This window comes from Jaculus jaculus, chromosome 15, assembly GCF_020740685.1.
Source record: "Jaculus jaculus isolate mJacJac1 chromosome 15, mJacJac1.mat.Y.cur, whole genome shotgun sequence".
NCBI lineage: Eukaryota > Metazoa > Chordata > Mammalia > Rodentia > Dipodidae > Jaculus > Jaculus jaculus.
Genome location: NC_059116.1, coordinates 2,502,552 through 2,524,137, shown reverse-complemented (window position 1 = coordinate 2,524,137; position 21,586 = coordinate 2,502,552). Strand labels below are relative to the sequence as shown.

Genomic DNA, 21,586 nt, shown 5'->3' with positions numbered 1-21,586 from the left:
TGCTGTAATCATTTGTACAGTTTCAGATTAGCATAAACAGTGCTAAATTAGCTAAAAAAATATACTGCTTTTCTTAAAGAAAACCTTTACATTTGAATTTTTCTTCTACTATATAAAAAGTTAAAATATATCAGAATAAAACTTCGAAATTTCAAACGAGGCATAGTGGCATATGCCTTTAATCACAGGACTCCGGAGGTAGAGGTAGGAGGATCACTGTGAGTTCGAGGTCACCCTGAGACTACACAGTGAATTCCAGGTCAGCCTGAGCTACAATGAGACCCTACCTCAAAAAAACAAAACAAACAAAAAAATTAGAAATTTCAAGCCTGGCATGGTGATTCACGAACTTTAAACCTAGCACTAGGAGGACAGAGGTAGGATTGCCAACAGTTCGAGGCCACCCTGAGACCCTGAGTGAATTCTAGGTCAGCCTGGACTACAATGAAACCCTACCACAAAAAAAAAAAAAAAGAAAAGAAAAAAAGAAATTTTATATCATACAAGAACAAAATCTGTGCTTTAAAATGTTTTTTGGGGGGGCTGGAGAGATGGCTTAGTGGTTAAGCGCTTGGCTATGAAGCCTAAGGACCCCGGTTCGAGGCTCGATTCCCCAGGACCCACGTTAGCCAGATGCACAAGGGGGCGCACGCATCTAGAGTTCGTTAGCAGTGGCTGGAAGCCCTGGTATGCCCATTCTCTCTCTCTCTCTCTGTGTCACACTCAAATAAATAAATACAAATGAAACAGAAATTTTAAAATGTTTTTGTTCTCTCATGTAAGGATTTTTAAATGAACTGGTTCCAGACAAATTACTTCCAATTAAAAGGTGTAGCGGCAAGCAGCTCATGTCTTGGACACCTGCCTGCAGGCTCGCCACACCTCACTTCTGCTGAAAGTTGAAGGGACAGTGAGGACCTGCCACACACGTTGCTGTAAGGTGTAAAGAGCCCAGACAACATGCATATTAATTAATAAAGGCTAATAACCACTCACTCTGACACTACATCCTAATTTTTGCAAAAAGTGTTTGTTTACATGAATTTATTAAGATTACATTTATTCCTATTTATTGCCCCAACACCCTATGTAAGAGCACTATATCCAAATTACCAATGTACGTATACTTAAAAAATAAAAGTGGACTGGGAGTGGTGGTGCACACCTTTAATCCAGGCACTTGGAGAAAGGAGGAACACTTTGAGTTCAAGGCCAGCCTGGAACTATACAATGAGTTCCAAGTCAGCCTGGACTACAGTGAGATCCTACCTTAAAACAAAACAAAACAAAAAGTCAGGCTAGGAAGATAGTTCAGTGGTTAAATGCACTTGCTTAAAAAGCCTGCCAGCTGGGTTCAATTCCCTAGCCACCCACATAATCTGGATATAAAAACTGGTGCAAGTGTCTGGTGTTCATTTGCAGCAGCAACAGACCCTGGTGCCACCAACACCACATGTACTTGTGCATGAACATACATCCATACATCTGTCCATCCACACATACATGCTAAGTAGGGATGCTCTTATTAGAAAATATCATTAAGAAAGATCTGTTGTTAAGGCAATCGTGGGTTAAAGTAATTCATGCAGCAGTAGCCCAGACACTTTACAGTATTTAATTCATTCACAGGTGCACTCTCCTGGTCAAAATACATCAGTATTAAGTAGATCCTTCCCTTATATAAGCCCAAGGATTTGCTCACTGAGAAACTGCATATTCCAATTTTATTTACTAGCCATCGTTCATCTTTGTTCTCCTCATTTTCTTTTGCACTTTTTCTCAGGCAAACTTCCTCAAGCCAGATCTTTATACAAATAAGCTTGAACAACTAAGCATCAGTGAACAGAAAGCAAGTTTTCTCCATCTGAAGAACTCACAGGAGCACCCTGTAATTCTCCTCTTTTGGGGCATGTGTTTCCATGTCAGGCTTCTTGGAAAAACTGCTTTCTTCCCAGAGCAGCCCCCTCCCACCTATGCTTGCATGCGAGCCACCCTGCTTCTCTTAGACAATGGCTACATTAATTATCTCTAGCTCCAAGAGAGCAACAAGAGACATCAGCTTTCACTGACAAGGGTGATAGGGTCATACCCAAAAATGAGATGGCAGACTAACATGGCAAAGAGAGAACAAAAACATGAGAAAAGTGAACTGAAGAGAAAGCAACCAAACAAGGACTCACAAACAGGAAAGTGGGCCTTCACCTGAAGTCCATCCCTTCCATCCACACACCTGCAAAGGTCACCTCACGACACTCCTTGGGGGTCCTTTGAGCCTAGACCTGAGAACTCACAACCAACCATCCCATCAGCTATACCTTCCCCTAGATTTCCTCACTTAAAGCCTTGTTTCACATCATCTCCCTGACTTTGAAAGCAAAATGTTTTCCAAGAGAAAAAGATAGTTAAGAGGCCAGTTCAAAAGGTGCACACTCTCTATCAGTAAAGGAAGTTTATGAGGTATGCCTAACATGCAGTATATATAAGGAGTGCTGTCTGAAATATGAGCACACATATGGACTTGTTAATTCAAACACTGGGTAGATAAGCATTTCGTAAGAAGATGCCACATGCCTAGGCAGTAATCCAACGCTGAAATACAAAGAGGTAAAAACCACACGCCCACACATGATCCCAGAGGGAAGTGATAAGATAATGCTTTCCAATGACACAAGTGCCATCGCTACACACTTCTTCTGCAAGAGCACAAGCAGGAGGTCCTACAAAGGGGTCCAGAAGGACTACAAGATGGTGACAGCACAAGATGATCTGAGGAGGACCTTGGGATTTCACTCGTGTTGCGAGAGTTAGAGTGCCAGCTAGACAGAGGGACATATGCAAAGATGAGCCAGGCTTGCTCTGGGAGAATGTGGCAGTCACTGTCTCACTGCTGGGAAGTAGCTTACATAAGGAAATCATTTCTTTTGGGTTACAGCTCTCACGAGGAGAGTTCACTGTGACAGGGAAAGCTGGAGGAGGAGGGAGCAGTTGCAGCAGCGGGGTCAGGAAGCTGAGCAAGGTATCACATTCAGGACACAAAAGTGAATCAGTTAATACTGTTCTAGCAGTTAGAGATTGAAGTCTACCCCTAAAGTGCCTATGGAGCCTCAGGAAGACGTTTGCACTATCTGCTATAGGCAATGGGGAGCCAAACCAGTGAGGAGCAGTTAATGATGGCAAAAAGTGATGAATGGAGAACAAAACTTGCAGAGTAATGGAAGACATGAATTGGGCAAGGGAAGAAGACTGGGAAGGGGTTGCTGTAGAAAAAACCACCCAAATAAGAGAAAACAAGTCTGGACCCATGCCTCCTCTGTGGAACAAAAAAGAAGGATTTACTGGTAGCAATTACAGGGAGACATTGCTGGAGATGAGAAAGCAGGGTTATCCCTCAGTCTAGGTTGTACAATGGAGGACTAACTAGCATCAGGCAGCCTTAATCAGGCATGATCATAAAAGAAAAGAAGCTGGAGGGAAAGGCAGCAGCTCATTTTGGACTTGGGACAGGCTGGCACTCCAAAGAGGAAGCTAGGGCACATCCCAAATGTGGACATGTCCAGCACACACGTGGTGGTTGAAAGCAAAGATCAGGGAAAATAAATCACTCAGAAGGGAAGTAGGGAAAACAAGGCAAATACTAGTTTCCTACAGAATCAGACAACTGCATTTGAAAATTTATGTCATAAACTCAATGCTGTATTTAGAAATATTCTATAAATATGAATGATGAACGTTAAAAAACAGTTTACATTCCAATTCTTTCCTTATAATAAAGAGTAATGATAGAAGGGCCGGGCGTGGTGGTTCACACCTTTAATCCCAGCATTCGGGAGGCAGAAGCAGAAGGAATTGCCATGAGTTTGAGGCCACCTTGAGACTACATAGTGAATTCCAGGTCAGCCTGGGCTAGAGTGAGATTCTACCTCAAAAAACAACTAAACAAACAAAATAAAATAAAAATAAAATTTAAAAAAAACAATCAAAAAAAAAGTAGGGCTGAAGGGATGGCTTATCTGTTAAGGCATTTGCCTTGCAAAGCCAAAGGACCCAGGATCGATTCCCCAGGACCCATGTAAGCCAGATGCACAAGTGGGCACATGCGACTGGAGTTCGTTTGTAGTGGCTGGAGGCTCTGGTGTGCCTATTCTCTCTCTTTCTCTGTCAAATAAATAATGAAAATAAAATATTTTTTAAAAAGTAATGATAGGGGGCTGGAGAGATGGCTTAGCGGTTAAGCACTTGCCTGTGAAGCCTAAGGACCCCAGTTTGAGGCTCGATTCCCCAGGACCCACATTAGCCAGATGCACAAGGGGGCGCACGCATCTGGAATTCATCTGCAGTGGCTGGAAGCCCTGGCATGCCCATTCTCTCTCTCTGCCTAGTTCTCTGTCTGTCGCTCTCAAATAAATAAATAAAAATAAACCAAAAAAATTTTAAAAAGTAATGATAGAGAGCTGGAGACATGGCTCAGTGTTGAAGCACTTGCCTGCAAAGCCTAATGAGTTGAGTTTGATTCCACAGTGCCCACATAAATGTCCAGAGTGGTGCATGTCTGCAGTTTGTTTCAGTGGCTGGAGGCCCTAGCATGCTCATTCGCTTTCTCTCTCTCTCTTCTCCCTCTCTCTCTCTGCAAATAAATAAAGAAAATGTTTTTTTTTTTTTAATGTAAAGATAGGAAATTTATTTGGCATCAGACATTTCACTGAGAAACTAAGTCTAATCATTTTCTTAATACGTCTTCAGGAAAACAGCATGGTAAATAAATCCCAGCTCTAGTGATTCATAATTATCCCAGAGCCTTTACATCATGCATTTTGTGGTAGCTAAAATAGTGATTACAACAGAACAAAGTGACATCTGCATGGCTCTGGCACCACGTTTCAGACTACTGGTCACTGGCAGTCAACCCTCGGGGGTAAGAGAGAACACTCACTCTGGACTCCAACACCAAAGGGATTCTGATTTCTGAATATACAGTGGCCTATTGTTTTCCTCTGCAGCTTATCTGGACTTAACATGGTAAATTTTCTATCTTTCAGTCAGAAAAAAGTATGAACATCTTATGAACAGATCCTTTAGTCAGTAGTAAAATGAGCAAATCAATATTTAGTCTCAAGCTAGGCATCTTTTTTCAGCTCCATCTTAATAAAGATGTTGGCTTTGGTGCATGAATATATGTTAAGGTGCCGGTTTTCTATTGATGACTTCACAAAGCTGGGCAGATCAAGGGCTTCCTGTTTTACATGTAGGCAATAAAATGATCATTTAGCACTGAAGAAATCCTATTTGCAGTCTTATGCTAGAGTATTACTAAATAATATTAGAAAATTCAAAGTACAAAATGTGGTGGTATTTTTGTAAAGGAGATTTCTTGGTTCTCTGAATTTTTGATGGTATGGGGAAAATCCATGGCCTTGAACATGCTAGGCAAGTACTCCACTATTAAGATACATTCCCAACTCACCTTCTTCTAAACTGTAATCATAAAATTAAGTTTTATGTTTAAGCAATGAGATTGAATGGCCAACAAAGTCATCACTCGATATCATAAAGTTAGCCTTTTATGTATTTTTATATTTGAAAGGAAAATAAAAATCTCCCAAAATATAAAAATTTTGACTGAGAATGTGAGAATGTGCGGGGTAAGTTTTTGAATCTGGTGATTCAGGTTAAGCCCCAAGCCTGTTACTTGGTATGCATCTGACCCTCATATCCCCACCTCCAGATGCTAAGCAATGCTAATGACACTTCAAAGCAATATTGTAAAAGTTAGAAGCAAAATTCATGGTGCATAAAAGATGATCAATTTATCACATTAATTCTTCTTGTCTTCCTCTACTTTTTCCTTGTTCCATCCCATGTCTCATCTAATATATATCAAATATTATATATTATATAAGATGTTACATATTAGCTTGTAGTTTTACTGTATGCCCTGCTGCAATATAAGCTCCAATATTCAATGACAACACTGCATTAGAGTGCTGGAAGAACGCACTCTGGAGTGAATCAGTACTGAGACAATCGCTTTATACTATTCAGGACAAAGGGAAGCATGCAGTGTGAAAGCAGAAAGGAGGCAGTTTGAAAGAAAGAAATAAAGGGAGACAGGGGGAAATGGAAGTAGAGGGGAAGGGAAACAAAAAAATTGTATGAAAACACCATAATGAAACCTAATGTTTTATAAGGTAAAAAAAAAAATTTAAAAAGATGAAGAGCTGCTTGGTTTCCCACCAGGAATAGATGGTAAGAGACTATTGCTGAAGACTCCACATACTTGGGCTGCAAGGCCACTGAGAAATCCTGCTGGAACTGAGCAGATAACCTCCTCCATGTAGACCAGCTGACAGAAAGCTGGAAAAAGCCACACTGCATGCAGTTCAATGGGAGAGAGAGAAATCACCAGTGAAGATAACCAAAAGTCGACACTGCAAGCCTTATATTTGACCAGCCAGGCCAAATGAGCCAACAGATGCAACAGTGGCACGTCTGTCATGGTGGAAACCAATCACCCTCTATTTGGACTGGAGGCCTGCTCCATGGAAGGGACTACATCCTTGATATTGAAAACCTATGGTATCCATGAGCCCTAGGGTGTAATGTTTGCTGCTGTCTGGCTAAATGTATATACTATGCTCATCAAACTGCCCAGTAACCACTTCTCTTAATGTTCATACCCTTATATTAATGCTAATCTCACTTTTGGTAGAGAACCTTCTCTTTTCAGATGGCAGTGACCTTGGGATGACTCAGAAGGCATCATGGTGATGGGAAGAAGTGACAGAGGAGTGCTCAGCACTGCATTATCTCTGTCACACCTTCCAAGGCTCAGGGTCCATTGTGGAAGAGGTGGCAGAAAGAATGTCAGAGCCAAAGTAAGGTAAGACTCCTTACAACGTGCTCCCTCCAGACACAAAATGGCCTGAATATCGGAAAAGATCACGACATCAAAATAAAAGAGAGACTGATTGGGACAGGGAGGGGATATGATGGAGAGTGAAGTTTAAAAGGGGATTTGCCACTCAAACTGTAAACAAAGTGAGCCAATTACAATTTTACAGAAAAAAAAATCAGAATATAAGACAGTGAACAAGCCAACTCAGATCCACATGTGGTTGCTGCTGTGGCTGTGAGCAGCCAGGTTTTCCTTTATCTAGTCACTGATCCAGTATCAAGTTGTCCTTCTTGACAATGTCAGTGACTTCTGACCCTTTATCACTGCTATATGGTCAGTTTGTGTCCTTGCTATATTGAACAGGCAGCAAGACACTGAAGCATGACCTCAGATAATACTGGGCTTTCTTAAAGGGATAAATGTAGGTCTGTGTACAAGACTCTTAAAAGTCTTTTTGACTTGGAATTAGGAGAAAGCTGTTCTAATATATAGCATATAGAAGACAGCTCACTTTGTCCCCAGTTATGGTGCTGTCCTTTTACCACATGTACATAAAGCTATATAAAGGAAAATTAAGCCACACAGAAGGGGTACTTAGAAATTAACCCTCATTCATTTAAAAACTGTTTTTCTATGCAGGCCAGTTTTGGTGAGATTTACTCTACTGTACAATTATAATGCAATGAAGTCAATTACAATTGCTGATGACATTTCATCTACATAACACAATTATAATTCTAAAAAGTATATCTATAAAAGAAAAGGTATAGAGTAATATTCTCATGACTCAAAAATGATAAATAACCTAGACACAATCTTGATAGTATTGTTTTTACTTCACAGAAAACAGGGTTGTTAAAAAAAAAAAGATCTTAAATATATAGAATACTGCAATTCCATTGAGAAAGCACATTTTCCATGTACACTGATATAAATACAGATGAAATAACTTAATATTTTCTACATGAAATACTATTAATCTAGAAAAATAGACATGATATATAATTTCAGTCATGGGGCTAAAGCAGGGAATTCGATGACCCTGACGACAGAGTGCTACATAAGCGGAGTGCATGCTAACCAGGGTGCACCGACAGTGCCGGGTGGGGCTGACCCAGAGAGACTGGCTTTAAACAGGGCCACAGGAGGAGGCTGCAACGTGATTCTAAATGACAAGGTAAAGGTTTGAACTGTCTCAGTCAAGACTCAATTTTCCCCTAGTTTTTCCAGCTGTTCTCTTCCAGTTAAGTCTCTTCATTTCAAATAAATTTATTTAGTTCCATTGATCACGGCCACACTTACAAAGCTCTGCCGTGCTTCCAGCTTTCCGTGGCAAACACCAGCAGGGCTGCGAGGCGAGGCTCAAGCACCCCAAGACGACACTCAGCCTCACCCTCACCCCGAGGAACTCCAGCAGCCAGCATTCTGCCTTGAGCGACATGTAAAATTATATTTCATAGTTTAATTGGTATCTTGATGAGATTATTTCTGAGAATAAATCCCAGATTGTTGTACAAATAAAACTAATATATCTACCCACTTTAGCCTAATATAGTTTCCAAATAAGACTTCATTCAAAACACAAATGTTTGTCATGATAATTTCTAGGTATTTGATGAAGAATTATCATACATGACTGTTCATTTTCTTGTTGACAAAATCAGGAAGTGTAGTGAAAATCTGGTTTTACCTGTAGCCTAATTCCTTTTAAATAACAGAAATTAATCGGATTATTCAAAGGGAATGGCTAAGCTGGCCAGCTTTTCCTATTGTACTGCTGGTTATCCCAAAATAAGATCATTGTGCTCAAAACAGGTTTCTCTCAATGCATCTACTATATTTTCATAATGCAATTTCTATAGGATTCTAGTCAATAAAAAGAAATATGGTTTTCTTCTAAATGTCACAAAAATCTATAGCACAGCTTAATCAAGTCACAGAATCTAATGGTAACCTGAACGATCCACACACTGCAGCATGCTGGCTGCTCGGACAACATGTTAAGGAAGGCTTTCTAGTTATTTAAATTCTCTGGATATTGAACAGTCTTGCTTCTAGCACACGTGGCATGAGATGAAGAAATCAACTGACAGAAGCTATTCATCACATGTTTAACCAAAACAAACAGATTAAAATATACTGTGCGTGGAACTAACTCACTCTGCACCCAGACCTGCAGCACACGTCCTGGTGCTGGCAACACGCAGACAGCGCCGTCGTGTGCTGTGCCTCAGGGACTCGGTGGAGCCTCAGCTGAGGCCTCGGCAGACACACCGCTCACGTAATTGCTTGGGCACAGCTCACGGACTTGCTTTCATGCAGAAGCAAATTTGCAAATTCTTTTATTTATTTATTTATTTATTTATTTTTTATTTATTTATTTGAGAGCGACCGACACAGAGATTTTTTTTTAAATTATTTATTTATTTATTTGAGAGCGACTGACACAGAGATTTTTTTTTTAATTTTTTATTTATTTATTTATTTTTTTTGAGGTAGGGTCTTGCTCTAGCTCAAGCTGACTTGGAGTTCACAATGTAGTTTCAGGCTAGCCTAAAACTCACAGCAATTCTCCTACCTAGGCCTTCCAAGTGCTAGGATTAAAGGCATATGCCACCACACCTGGCACAGAAAGGGAGACAGAATGGGTGTGCCATAGCAAACCAACGCCATATGCATGTACTACCTTGTGTGTCTACCTTTTATGTGGGTACTGGAGAATCAAACTTGGGTCTTTTGGCTTTGCAGGCAAAAGCCTTAACCTCTGAGCAATCTCTCTAGACCAAAGCAAATTCTTTTTTTTAAAAAAATTATTTATTTATTTATTTATTTGAGAGTGACAGACACAGAGAGAAAGATAGAGGGAGAGAGAGACAATGGGCGCGCCAGGGCTTCTAGCCTCTGCAAACGAACTCCAGACGTGTGTGCCCCCTTGTGCATCTGGCTAACGTGGGACCTGGGGAACCGAGCCTCGAACTGGTGTCCTTAGGCTTCACAGGCAAGCCCTTAACTGCTAAGCCATCTCTCCAGCCCCAAAGCAAATTCTTTCTCTCTCTTTTTCTTTTTTGTTTTTCAAGGTAGGGTCTCACTCTAGCTGGAATTCACTATGTAGTCTCAGGGTGGCCTCAAACTCATGGCAACCCTCCTACCTATGCCTCCCAAGTGCTGGGATTAAAGGCGTGCACCACCACGCCCAGCTCCCAAAGCAAATTCTTTACAATGAGTTAAACTAGTACTGTTTATAGACTAGAAGGTTATTATCTTGACTCAAACTGAGATAGGAGGATCGCTGTGCATTGAAGAACAACTTAAGACTGCACAGTGAATTCTAGTTCAGCCTGGGCTAGAGCGAAACCTACCTCGGAACACCCCTCCCCCAAAAAAGAAAAAAACACAAAGCATATCTTTAACAGTGTTAAAAAATTAATTAATTAATTTAAAGTAGGGCTAAAAAAAATCTTAGATAAAAAGCAATCTGGAACTGTGTGTGGTAGTGCACACTTTTAATCCCAGCACTTGGAGACAGAGGTAGGAGGGTCACTGTGAGTATACAACATTCTTCTATTCCATGTCAGACTGGGCTAGAGTGAGACCTCACCTCAGGAAAAGAGGCGGGGGGATAACAACCTGCTCCCCTCAAAAAAATCTGGAGTTGAGGCTCAGTGGATTAAGAACCTGCTGTACAAGTGTCAGGACCTGAATTCAGATCCCACACCCAAGCTGGAAGCTAGGGCAGGCTTCTGCAATCTTGGTACAGAGGGAGGAGGTGGCAACATGATAACCTTGAAAAGTTCAAGGAATAGCAAGCCCAGCAAGCAGTGGTCAACCACATCATTGTCCTTTGGCCACCATACACACTGCACTGCACAGCAAATGCACCTACACTCACACATATGAACACACACACACACATACACATCAATACACATCACACACACACATATATACCAAAGCCCCAATTTTCTAGATTAGCCACTGCAACAAAGTGCATATTTGTAAAATGCTAAGTGATTCTGGAAGACTCACATTACTAACATCGTTTGTAAGGCAGGCGATGCTTTCCTTGAAGGCCCTGCGTACTGAGACAGCCAAGAGGCACCATCACCTCACCTTCACACGAACCAGATGTCCTCTAGCTTAAGCAAGGGTGACTTGCAGGCAGGCCATCGGGGCACTGGTTTTACATACAGCCTTTCCAAATTTCCTAAGAAATCACTAGGTTCTCTCTCAACTTCCTCCCATTGGGGAAGGGGAGGGTCAAGATTTCAAGAGAAAAAATTAAATATCCATCCACCTTTTAGTTCTTGTTAAAATTTTACTGTCACACTGGTCATATATCTTTTATATTCACTGACTAGTATTGTTAATACTTGCACTTCACAATAAGATTTTAGGCAGATTTTAACTTTTGAGCATGTGTACCAAAAATATTCTTCTTCTTCTTCTTCTTCTTTTTTTTTAGGCAAACCCAACAGACTGGCCCTTTTTTTAATGTGAGAGAGCAAGAGAAAAGGAGTTGGCGTGCCAGGGCCTCCAGCCACTAAAATCAAACTCCACACACATGTGCCACTCTGTGCACATGTACAACCTTGAGTGCTTGCGTTGCCTTGTGCATCTGGCTTATATGGGATCTGAAGAGTTGAACATAGGTTCACAGGCTTCACAGGCAAGTGCCTTAACCACTAAGCCATCTCTCCCAACAAAACTATTCCAGTTGTTTTATCCTTAGTATATTTAAAGAAATGGAGCATAATAAATATGGAAATTCAGTAACATAAACTGGTCAAAACTGGACAGATAGGCTAAAGATATGTCATAAGTATACTTCTAAAAACGTACTTTATGGGGCTGGAGAAATGGCTCAGCAGTTAAGGGCAGTTGCTTGCAAGGCCTCATGGCCCAAGTTCAAATCCCCAAGACCACATAGAACCATATACAGAGTGGCACATGCACCTGAAATTTGCAATGGTGGAAGACCCTGACACATCTGTTTCTCTCCCTCTCTCTCCCCTCCCCACTGTACTTAATAAAAAAAAATACATTGAAAAGTAAAGGCTTATTCTATGTCTGCTCCAGTGCACCCAAGGAAGTAGCAGTCACTTTCACAGCCTCAGTCAGAGACAGCGTGTGGTGTTTCCTGACATGGCCTACACTACCCTCACTGCAATTCCACTTCATCATTCTTGAGGAGAACCTCATCACTGTAAAACCTTGCACGTCCTAGTGGGTGTCTGTGCTCCTCTGTGTGTTCCAGGCTGTAGTAATGATCTCAGTTTGAGAATGAAGATCAAGTGCATAGCTGACAGGTTCACTGCTACAGTAGCAATGTGTGATGTTGGACCAAACCAACATTCTTCTTTTCACCCCAAGATCAACAAGGACACACAGCACCTCTTAAGACAAGTCCACCATGAATCTGCTTCCAGCTTTCCCCCCAACTCAGTGCCAACATCAAAGACTGAAGAGACACTTTAGAGTATGCGGCTCGCCCACACTCACCCGCAGCAATGTCATCATCCACGAGGTCTTGTTCTTCTCCCTGGATTTTGCCTTCTGGCCCTGCGGCATCAGGAGCAGTGGTCACAGTCTGCATGGCTTCCGTTGTTACCCCAGCTAAAACAAACAGGAGTCATAAGTTGTCACTTAAAAAAATGAAAAGAAAGAGAAATGGACTGCAACTTTTAAAACTTTTAACTTACTTAAAACATACCCCTTCACTAAAAGTACAACATATTCACAAACAATGAATGAAGCATTCATGTGCACTCTGCATGTAGAGACTTATGGGATTATGCACCACATGGGGGTGGGACAGGGTGGGGAGGGGAGGGCTATAAGAAGTGAGAAAGGAATTATCCTATGTTCATGAATGAAAAAATTCAACAAACTTAGGTCATTTTTCCATAAAGTACATAAATGACAACTTCATTGCAATCTTAGCAATTTATATATAGATATAATACAAAATATTCTAAAATTATATGGGAAAAAAGGTATGAGAATTAAACAATTTTGACAAAGAATCAAACAATAAAATACCATCTACATCAATACAAGACCTTCTTATACAGCTAAAGTTGTTAGAGCTATGTGGCTCTGACAGGAATAAACAGCTAATAAATAGAATAGAGCACCTAGGAATACACACACAATTTTCCCAGCTGATTTTAGATAAAACCAAACAATTCAAGGGAAGAAAAATAGTTTCTTCAATCACAGGGGCTAAAACACCTGGTAATGCAGACATCAAGGTTGGGTACTGTATAAATAGATTTATTTAACTCAGTGCTCAAGATAGTGACAAGAGCAAGACACAAGGGAGAAGTGACTGCATGGTGACACAGGTAGACAGAGCAACCACAGGTCCCACAAACACTGTGACAAAGGAGCACTGCAGATGACCCGACCACCTCTCCACACAAACACTGTGACGAAGGAGCACTACAGATGACCCGACCACGTCTCCACACAAACACTGTGACGAAGGAGCACTGCAGATGACCCGACCACCTCTCCACACAAACACTGTGACGAAGGAGCACTGCAGATGACCCGACCACGTCTCCACACAAACACTGAGACAAAGGAGCGCTGCAGATGACCCGACCACCTCTCCACACAAACACTGTGACGAAGGAGCACTGCAGATGACCCGACCACGTCTCCACACAAACACTGTGACAAAGGAGCACTGCAGATGACCCGACCACGTCTCCACACAAACACTGTGACGAAGGAGCACTGCAGATGACCCGACCTCCTCTCCACACAAACACTGTGACGAAGGAGCACTGCAGATGACCCGACCACCTCTCCACACAAACACTGTGACGAAGGAGCACTGCAGATGATCCGACCACGTCTCCACACAAACACTGTGACAAAGGAGCGCTGCAGATGACCTGACCGCCTCTCCACACAAACACTGTGACAAAGGAGCACTGCAGATGACCCGACCGCCTCTCCACGCAAACACTGTGACGAAGGAGCACTGCAGATGACCCGACCACCTCTCCACACAAACACTGTGACGAAGGAGCACTGCAGATGACCCGACCACCTCTCCACGCAAACACTGTGACGAAGGAGCACTGCAGATGATCCGACCTCCTCTCCACACAAACACTGTGACGAAGGAGCACTGCAGATGACCCGACCTCCTCTCCACACAAACACTGTGACGAAGGAGCACTGCAGATGACCCGACCACCTCTCCACACAAACACTGTGACAAAGGAGCACTGCAAATGACCTGACCACCTCTCCACACAAACACTGTGACGAAGGAGCACTGCAGATGACCCGACCACCTCTCCACACAAACACTGTGACAAAGGAGCACTGCAGATGACCCGACCACCTCTCCACACAAACACTGTGACAAAGGAGCACTGCAAATGACCCGACCTCCTCTCCACACAAACACTATGACAAAGGAGCGCTGCAGATGACCTGACCGACTATCCACACATTCCACTTCCTAAATGTCCCACCAGCATTCATAGTTACCACACTGGCGACCAAGTTTCTAGACAACTGCCTCTAAAGGCTGCAGCACACACCTTCCATACAAACGAACTTGAAACAATTTTTGGGCTTAAATGTAGATGCAAATGACAAAGATACAGAGAAAGAAATAAGGGACATGGTCCCATTTTCAATAGCAACAACAACACAAAAATACCTTGGAATAATGTTAACCAAGGAAGTGAAAGATCTATACAACAAAAACATAAGGGAAAGCGTGCGGGAAGGGAGGGTACTACCATGAGATATTTTTTATAATCATGGAAAATGTTAATAAAAATTGAGAAAAAAATAAATATATATATAAAAAAAAAAGATAGTAGGGGCTGGGGAGATGGCTGAGCAGTTAAAGGCACTTGTTTAAAAAGCCTGCTAACTAGAGTTTGAGTCCCCAGCACTTACATAAAAGAAAAAACACTCAAAAAAGAAATTGAAGAGGACTTGAGAAAATGGAAAGCTCTCCCATTCTCCTGGATAGGCAGAATTAACATTGTGAAGATGGCAACCCTACCAAAGGCAATACACAGGTTTAATACAATTCCAATTAAAATCCCAACAGTGTTCTTCACAGAGATAGAAAAAATGATCTCAAATTTCATATGGAAAGGCAGAAGGCCTCGCATATCAAAGCATATCCTCAGCAAAAGAAATACCTCAGGAGGCATCACCATAGCTGATCTAAAGCTCTATTACAAAGCCATAGTAATAAAAACATGGCATAAAAACTGAGTATAGGCCAATGGAATACACTTGAGGACCTGGACTTTGGGTCAAGCAACTATAGCTACTTGATATTTGACAAAGGCCCTGACAATATAGGCTGGTTAAAAGACAGCATCTTCAACAAATGGTGCTGGACAAACTGTATAACCATATGCAGGAAATTGAAACTTGACCCACACATTTCACCATGCACTACACTGAAGTCCAAATGGATTACAGACCTCAATATAAGACCAGAAACCCAACTACTACTGGAAGAAAATATAGGAAGAATTTCCATAATATAGGAATGGAAAAAGACTTCCTGAACAAAACCCCAGTAGCTCACGATCTTAAACAGTCACTCAACCAATGGGATCACATGAAGCTGAAGAGTTTCTTTACAGACAAGCATACAATAAGCAAAGCCAATAGAATACCCATAGATTGGGGGAAATATTTGCTAGCTATCCAACTGACAGAGGCCTAATCTCTAGAATCTACAAAGAACTCAAAAACCTAAACAGTAAAAAGTCAAACAGCCCACTCACAAAATGGGGCAAAGAGCTCAACAGGCAGTTCAGAGAGGAAGAAATACAAATGGCAAACACACACTTAAGAAAATGCTCATCATCCCTAATCATCAGGGAAATGCAAATTAAAACAACTATTAGATTCCACCTTACTCCAGTAAGGATAGCAAACATCAAAAAGTCAAATGAAAATAAATGCTGGCAAGGATGTAGAGAAGTAGGAACACTCATCTGTTGGTAGGAATGTAAGATGGTACAACCACTTTGGAAAGCAATATGGAGAGTCCTAAAAAAGCTGACTATAGAGATACCAACAGACCCAGTTATTCCCTTACTGGGCATCTACCCTAAAACCTTTAAACCACAGACCAGAGATATTTGTTCAACCATGTTTGTAGTGGCTCAATTCGAAATAGCTAAGAGCTGGAATCAACCCAGATATCCATCAATAGAAGAACGGATAACTAAGACGTAGTATATCTACACAATGGAATTCTATAGAGCAGTAAGAAAAAAAATGACACAATGAAATTTGAGGAAAAATGGTTGAACCTGGAACAGATCATTCTCAGTGAACTTACCCAATCACAGAAAGAAAATCGCCATAGTCACACTCATCTACAGCCCCCAACTAGAATCTACCCAAGATCCCTCACACACCCAGCAAGCATCTCAAGGACTAGACAATAGGATGGTTGGGGAGGGAGGGGAGGGCAAAGGAGGGAGTGAGAAACACAAATCTAGACCCAAATGGCAAATGTTACCAATTTTTTAATCAGAAAAGTCTTTGAGAGCCAAAGCTAGACTTGGTATCAAAAGCATAATCTACACAAAGAAAAGTTGTTATAATTACAATAATTTTGGCTTAGCCATAACCCTGTAACAGGGTGAAAAGATAAATTACCAACTGGAGAAGATTCCAATATCACATATCTAACAAGAAACCAGTACCTAGGCTTAATAAACTCAAACTCAAGGAAAGCGTTCATCAATCGATGGCTAAATTATAATATATTCACATAATGGAGTATTATATAGCAATACAAAAAAATCAGTCATAAATCACCTCATGTTGTGATTTCTGTTACATGAAATGTCGACGCAGTGAAATCTACTGAGACAAAAAGTAGACCAGCACAGGAGCCTAGGGCCTGAGACAGGATCAGAGCAGAGGAGGATGTTACAGGACACCGAAGTTCCCATTCAGGTGTTTACAGAAAGGAGATGGTACATTGCTGCGGCAGAGCCCTATAACAGGCTAAAACCCCTTGAGCTGTACACTCGCAAAGGCAAGTTGAATAGTAAAGGGACTATTCCATAAAGCTACCTACAAGAAGATTGGTTTTCTAACAGCTTCATCAACCAAGGCACCCATGCTCCTTCTGTCTGCCTTCTTGGTACTTTTCCTGCCATACAGCTGGAGAATAAGGAGGAGGAAAATGCCACAGAAAACATTTATATAGTAAGAAAGCCAAATTTCCCATGAGTGCTTTCTAGTAGCAGGAATGCACTATATTTCTGAAATGTTCTACTCTATTCTTGACTTTGGCCATGACTGTAATTCACTCTGTTGATCTTCACAATTAAAATGTGTTGTTTTCCTATCAATAGTAAGAAGAAAGCCAGCTGTGGTGGCACATGCCTTTAATCCCAGCACTTAGGAAGCAGAGGTAGGAGGGTCACTGTGAGGTCAATGCCACCCTGAGACTACATAGTAAATTCCAGGCCAGCCTGAGCTAAAGTGAGACCCTACCTTGAAAAACCAAAAAAAAAAAAAAAAAAAAAAAGATAATTCACTTCCTAAGCATCCACTCAAGGTCCTAACTTCATCAGACAGTTCTGTGACTGCATGTCCTGTACAACAGTGAAGTCAGAAGCTCCAGGAACGCTGGCCATGCCAGTGCACCCTCTTCTCCCATCCAAAGGACACATCTCCCACCTGGGCCAACTACAGCAGCCTGCTTTCAGAAGTCACAGATGTTGATGTCATGGCATGTGGGGCAACACAGGATGGCTAGAGGCCATCAATAGCAGTTTTAAAATAATACCTAAGAATGGAAATAATTATCTGCAAAAGAAGGAATAATAACATTTTTTTAATTACCAAATGTAACTTGGCTACTTCTGAGTTCCCCAATATTCAGGAATATGCTCCCTATGGCCTAAAACAGACACGTTGTCACAGTTATTTTATTAATTCACAGTTACTCAAAAAGCACAACTATAGGAACAAATAAAATGAGTGGCTGCCTGGGGCTAACAGTGTAAGAGAGGATTTGATAAACCAACTTTTTATTTACTAATTTGTGTATTTTTGGCTTTTTGAGGTAGGGTTTCACTCTAACCCAGGCTGACCTGGAATTCACTGTATAGTCTCAGGGTGGCCTTGAGCTCACAGTGATCCTCCTATCTCTGCCTCCTGAGTGTTGGGGTTAAAGACGTGCACCACCGCGCCCAGCACCAACTTTTTAAGTAATGAAACTAATACGTAATCTGCTTGCAGGTGTGACTACATGACTACTTGCATATGTCCAAAATACACAAACTAACAGGCCAAAATGGTAAGTTTTCAGAAATACATAGCAGAGAACATTGTCACAGAGAATTGAGGACGGTGGCAGACTGTAATATTGTTTTCAGTGAAACTCAGAGGCAAGAAAAATTATGTTCTTCCTAACAACAACAACAACAACAAAAAACAAGCTGTGTAAAGGGTATAATCACTTCTCATGATCCAATAGCAAAGATGACGTTTTCCTGGCAACTATGTGAAGAATCCTTATGAAATCTCCACATATTAACTTCACTGTGCTGCTTATTCACAGCCACGATTATCACCTCAGTCATACATAATCAGCCCCTTTCTCATATGACCCATGGAAGCATACCTGTTTGCCAGGCTACATTATGAAATCCAAGAAACTTGTTTTCTTAGTGAACTCAAAATATTGGTGGATATTGACAAATATCTCATAAAGGTTCAAAATAAATCCAGGTGGAAAAGAAAAGAATTATGAGTAAGTTCAATCTCATGATACAAATTGTAATGTTTAAATATATTAGGAAGCAATCGTATTTTAGAGAAAGAGATATAGTTATCTCATAGTGAGAAGAGCCCTTACTACTTAGAAATCGGGATGGTAGAAGGCTTCATGATAGTCTTCCTCAGTCTGTAGTCCTCACTTCTTCAGCTGGCCACAGCCCTCCCTCCTCTCTCATGCTGTCATGTTTGAACTTACTCACACCCGTTTCCTGTCCCATTGCAGTTTCCCCATGCCCTCCTGAGTTAAAAAGTCCAGTATCTGAAATGTCCATTCTTTTTCTTTTTATCTTTTATTATTTATTTTTTCTATTTTTAAAATATGTTTTATGTATTTGAGAAAGAGAGAGAGAGAGAAACAAAGAGAATGGGTGCACCAGGGCCTCCAGCCACTACAAACGAACTTCAGATACATGTGCCTCCTTGTCCATCTGGCTTATGTAGGTCCTGGAGAATTGAACCAGGATCCTTTGGCTTTGCAGGCAAACAGCTTAACGGCTAAGCCATCTCTCCAGCCCCTTTATAATTTTTTTCAAGTTATTTATTTGGGAGAGAGAAAGAAAGAGGCAGGTAGACATTAAACATATGCCTCTCCATTAGTGTATGTTTAATCTTCTAAAAATTTTAATATGGAAATGCAGTCTTCAAAATCAATATGACAAAACTATATTAGACTAATCCCACCAATAAAATACTATATATCATGCTAGAACGTATATTTAAACTTTATAAACAAACACTTTAAACTGGTTTGCAGTATCTGACTAATGATACATAAAATGAACTCAGGAGATATCTACAGTGTCACAGGACTAACCTGACAATCAGGATAAATAATCATTTTAATTTAGTAAGGTTTTAAATGCAGCATTTTGAACCAATATTGAGATATAAAACAACTCCAGTCCATTATAATTTTATGGTTTTATTGAAGAGTTTATGAAAACAATGATATAATTAGCACTAAGAATAAAAATGTGAAACGTTAATATAAATTACATTTCTCATTCTTGTAAAATATAGACTTCCACAAGTATTGAAAATGTATCTAGAAGAATAGCAGGAATTTTTATTTCATCGTTCGTCACAACTGTGGGTTTCTATGGTCCAATTAAGTACACTGGAGGCAATGATTTGATAACAACATTTACTTTGAATGAAGTAAAACTTCACAATAAGGAAGGAAGTATTTGAATACCTATAGTTTTGATTCCGGCAGAAGGGTGGAATTTATTGGAAGCAGATCTCTGCAGTGCCTGACCAACACAGCCCCACACTCCCAGCAAACCTATGACAGACAGACAGCCTGCCTCACATTAATTCACTTCACACCACTTGTATCGATCCGAAGCTGGTTCCCTAGTCTCTCTGCACACACTGGCTGTCTGGCTGCCTATATCCACATCAGCACATACACACAAAGGCCACAGAAAGATAACCTTTTGCTTTCCATTAAAGACACAGCATCCACTTTTCCTTCAGCAGGAACATCAAAAATATAACATATAACATATAACATTATAGATATGTCTTGTAAAAAGGATTTTATGTAAGAAATGTTGAGGGTATTTATCCCTTATTCTGAATATGATTATTTTAATTTAGCAGAAACAAGTTAGCTTATTAAAGACACAAAGCAATTAGAAAAATAAAGTATGATTAAAAATAATTAAAATGCCTTTAAGGTTAAACAAAAGCATATTAATTAATTGGTACTATAAAAACTGCTTTAATTTTGAAACATGGTATTTTTTTCCTAAGTACTTTGAATTTTTCAAGAAAATTGCTCTCATAAAATGTAATGATATAGTATTCTGAAAGCACCAAAACAAACATATTTACTGAAAAATACACCAAAAAATGGAAATCACAGGTAGAGCACTATCCCAACACACTATTAATGTGAGGGCATAAAGTTTTATTAGTCTTCTTTCCCAAAAAGAACCTGGAAATGATCTGTACTCAAAACCCTACCTCGCACTTCTAATTCATTGCAGGCAGCTTTTCAAAGATCTCTGTTTGGTTTGCAGGCTCTGAGATGACTTAAGAGCAAGTCTGGCTGCAGAAGACACAGAGGGAACAAAGATCTACATGGCCAAACCTAGCAAACGCTGTGAGACAAAAGAAAACTGTCTTTCTTTCTTTCTTTTTGTTTTTTTTTTTTTCCAAGGTAGGGTCTCACTCTACCTCAGGCTGACTTGGAATTCACTCTGTAGTCTCAGGGTAGCCTTGAACTCATGGCAATCCTTCTACTTCTGACTCCTGAGTGCTGGGATTCAAGGCATGCACCACCATGCCAGGCAAAACTGTCTTTCTTGACACAAAGTCTGGCCTTAACATTGCAATCTTGCTGATTTGGAAACCCCAATTACAAGCAGTTATGTATCTTAGAATTGTGTGAAAAATGTTCTCCTGCATAAGAATTCACCAATGAAGCCAGACGAGGTGGCGCACGCCTTGAATCCCAGCACTCGGGAGACAGACGTAGGACTAGCAGCATGAGTTCAAGGCCACCCTGAGACTACAGAGTGAATTCCAGGTTAGCTTGGGCCAGAGTGAAACCCTATCTTTTTTTTGTTTGTTTTTTTGTTTTGTTTTTTCAAGGTAGGGTCTCACTCTAGCCCAGGCTGACTCTCACTCTTGGTGATCCTCCTACCTCTGCCTCCTGAGTGCTGGGATTAAAGACATGTGCCACCACATCCTAGCAAGACCCTATCTTTTTTTTTTTTTTATTTGAGAGCGACAGACACAGAGAGAAAGACAGATAGAGGGAGAGAGAGAGAATGGGCGCGCCAGGGCTTCCAGCCTCTGCAAACAAACTCCAGACGCGTGCGCCCCCTTGTGCATCTGGCTAATGTGGGACCTGGGGAACCGAGCCTCGAACCGGGGTCC

At 40.9% G+C, this 21,586-nt stretch overlaps 1 protein-coding gene across 5 annotated transcripts in view; it reads right to left on the bottom strand.

Annotated features, from left to right (window-relative positions):
- Positions 1-21,586, bottom strand: part of Wdr7 (WD repeat domain 7) — a 314,228-nt gene that overhangs the window by 163,231 nt on the left and 129,411 nt on the right. For all 5 annotated transcript variants that reach the window (XM_004654764.2, XM_045134797.1, XM_045134798.1 and 2 more), the window contains one exon: positions 12,392-12,505. In XM_004654764.2, coding sequence (XP_004654821.2) covers positions 12,392-12,505 — 114 coding nt within the window. The remainder of the gene's footprint in view (positions 1-12,391; positions 12,506-21,586) is intronic.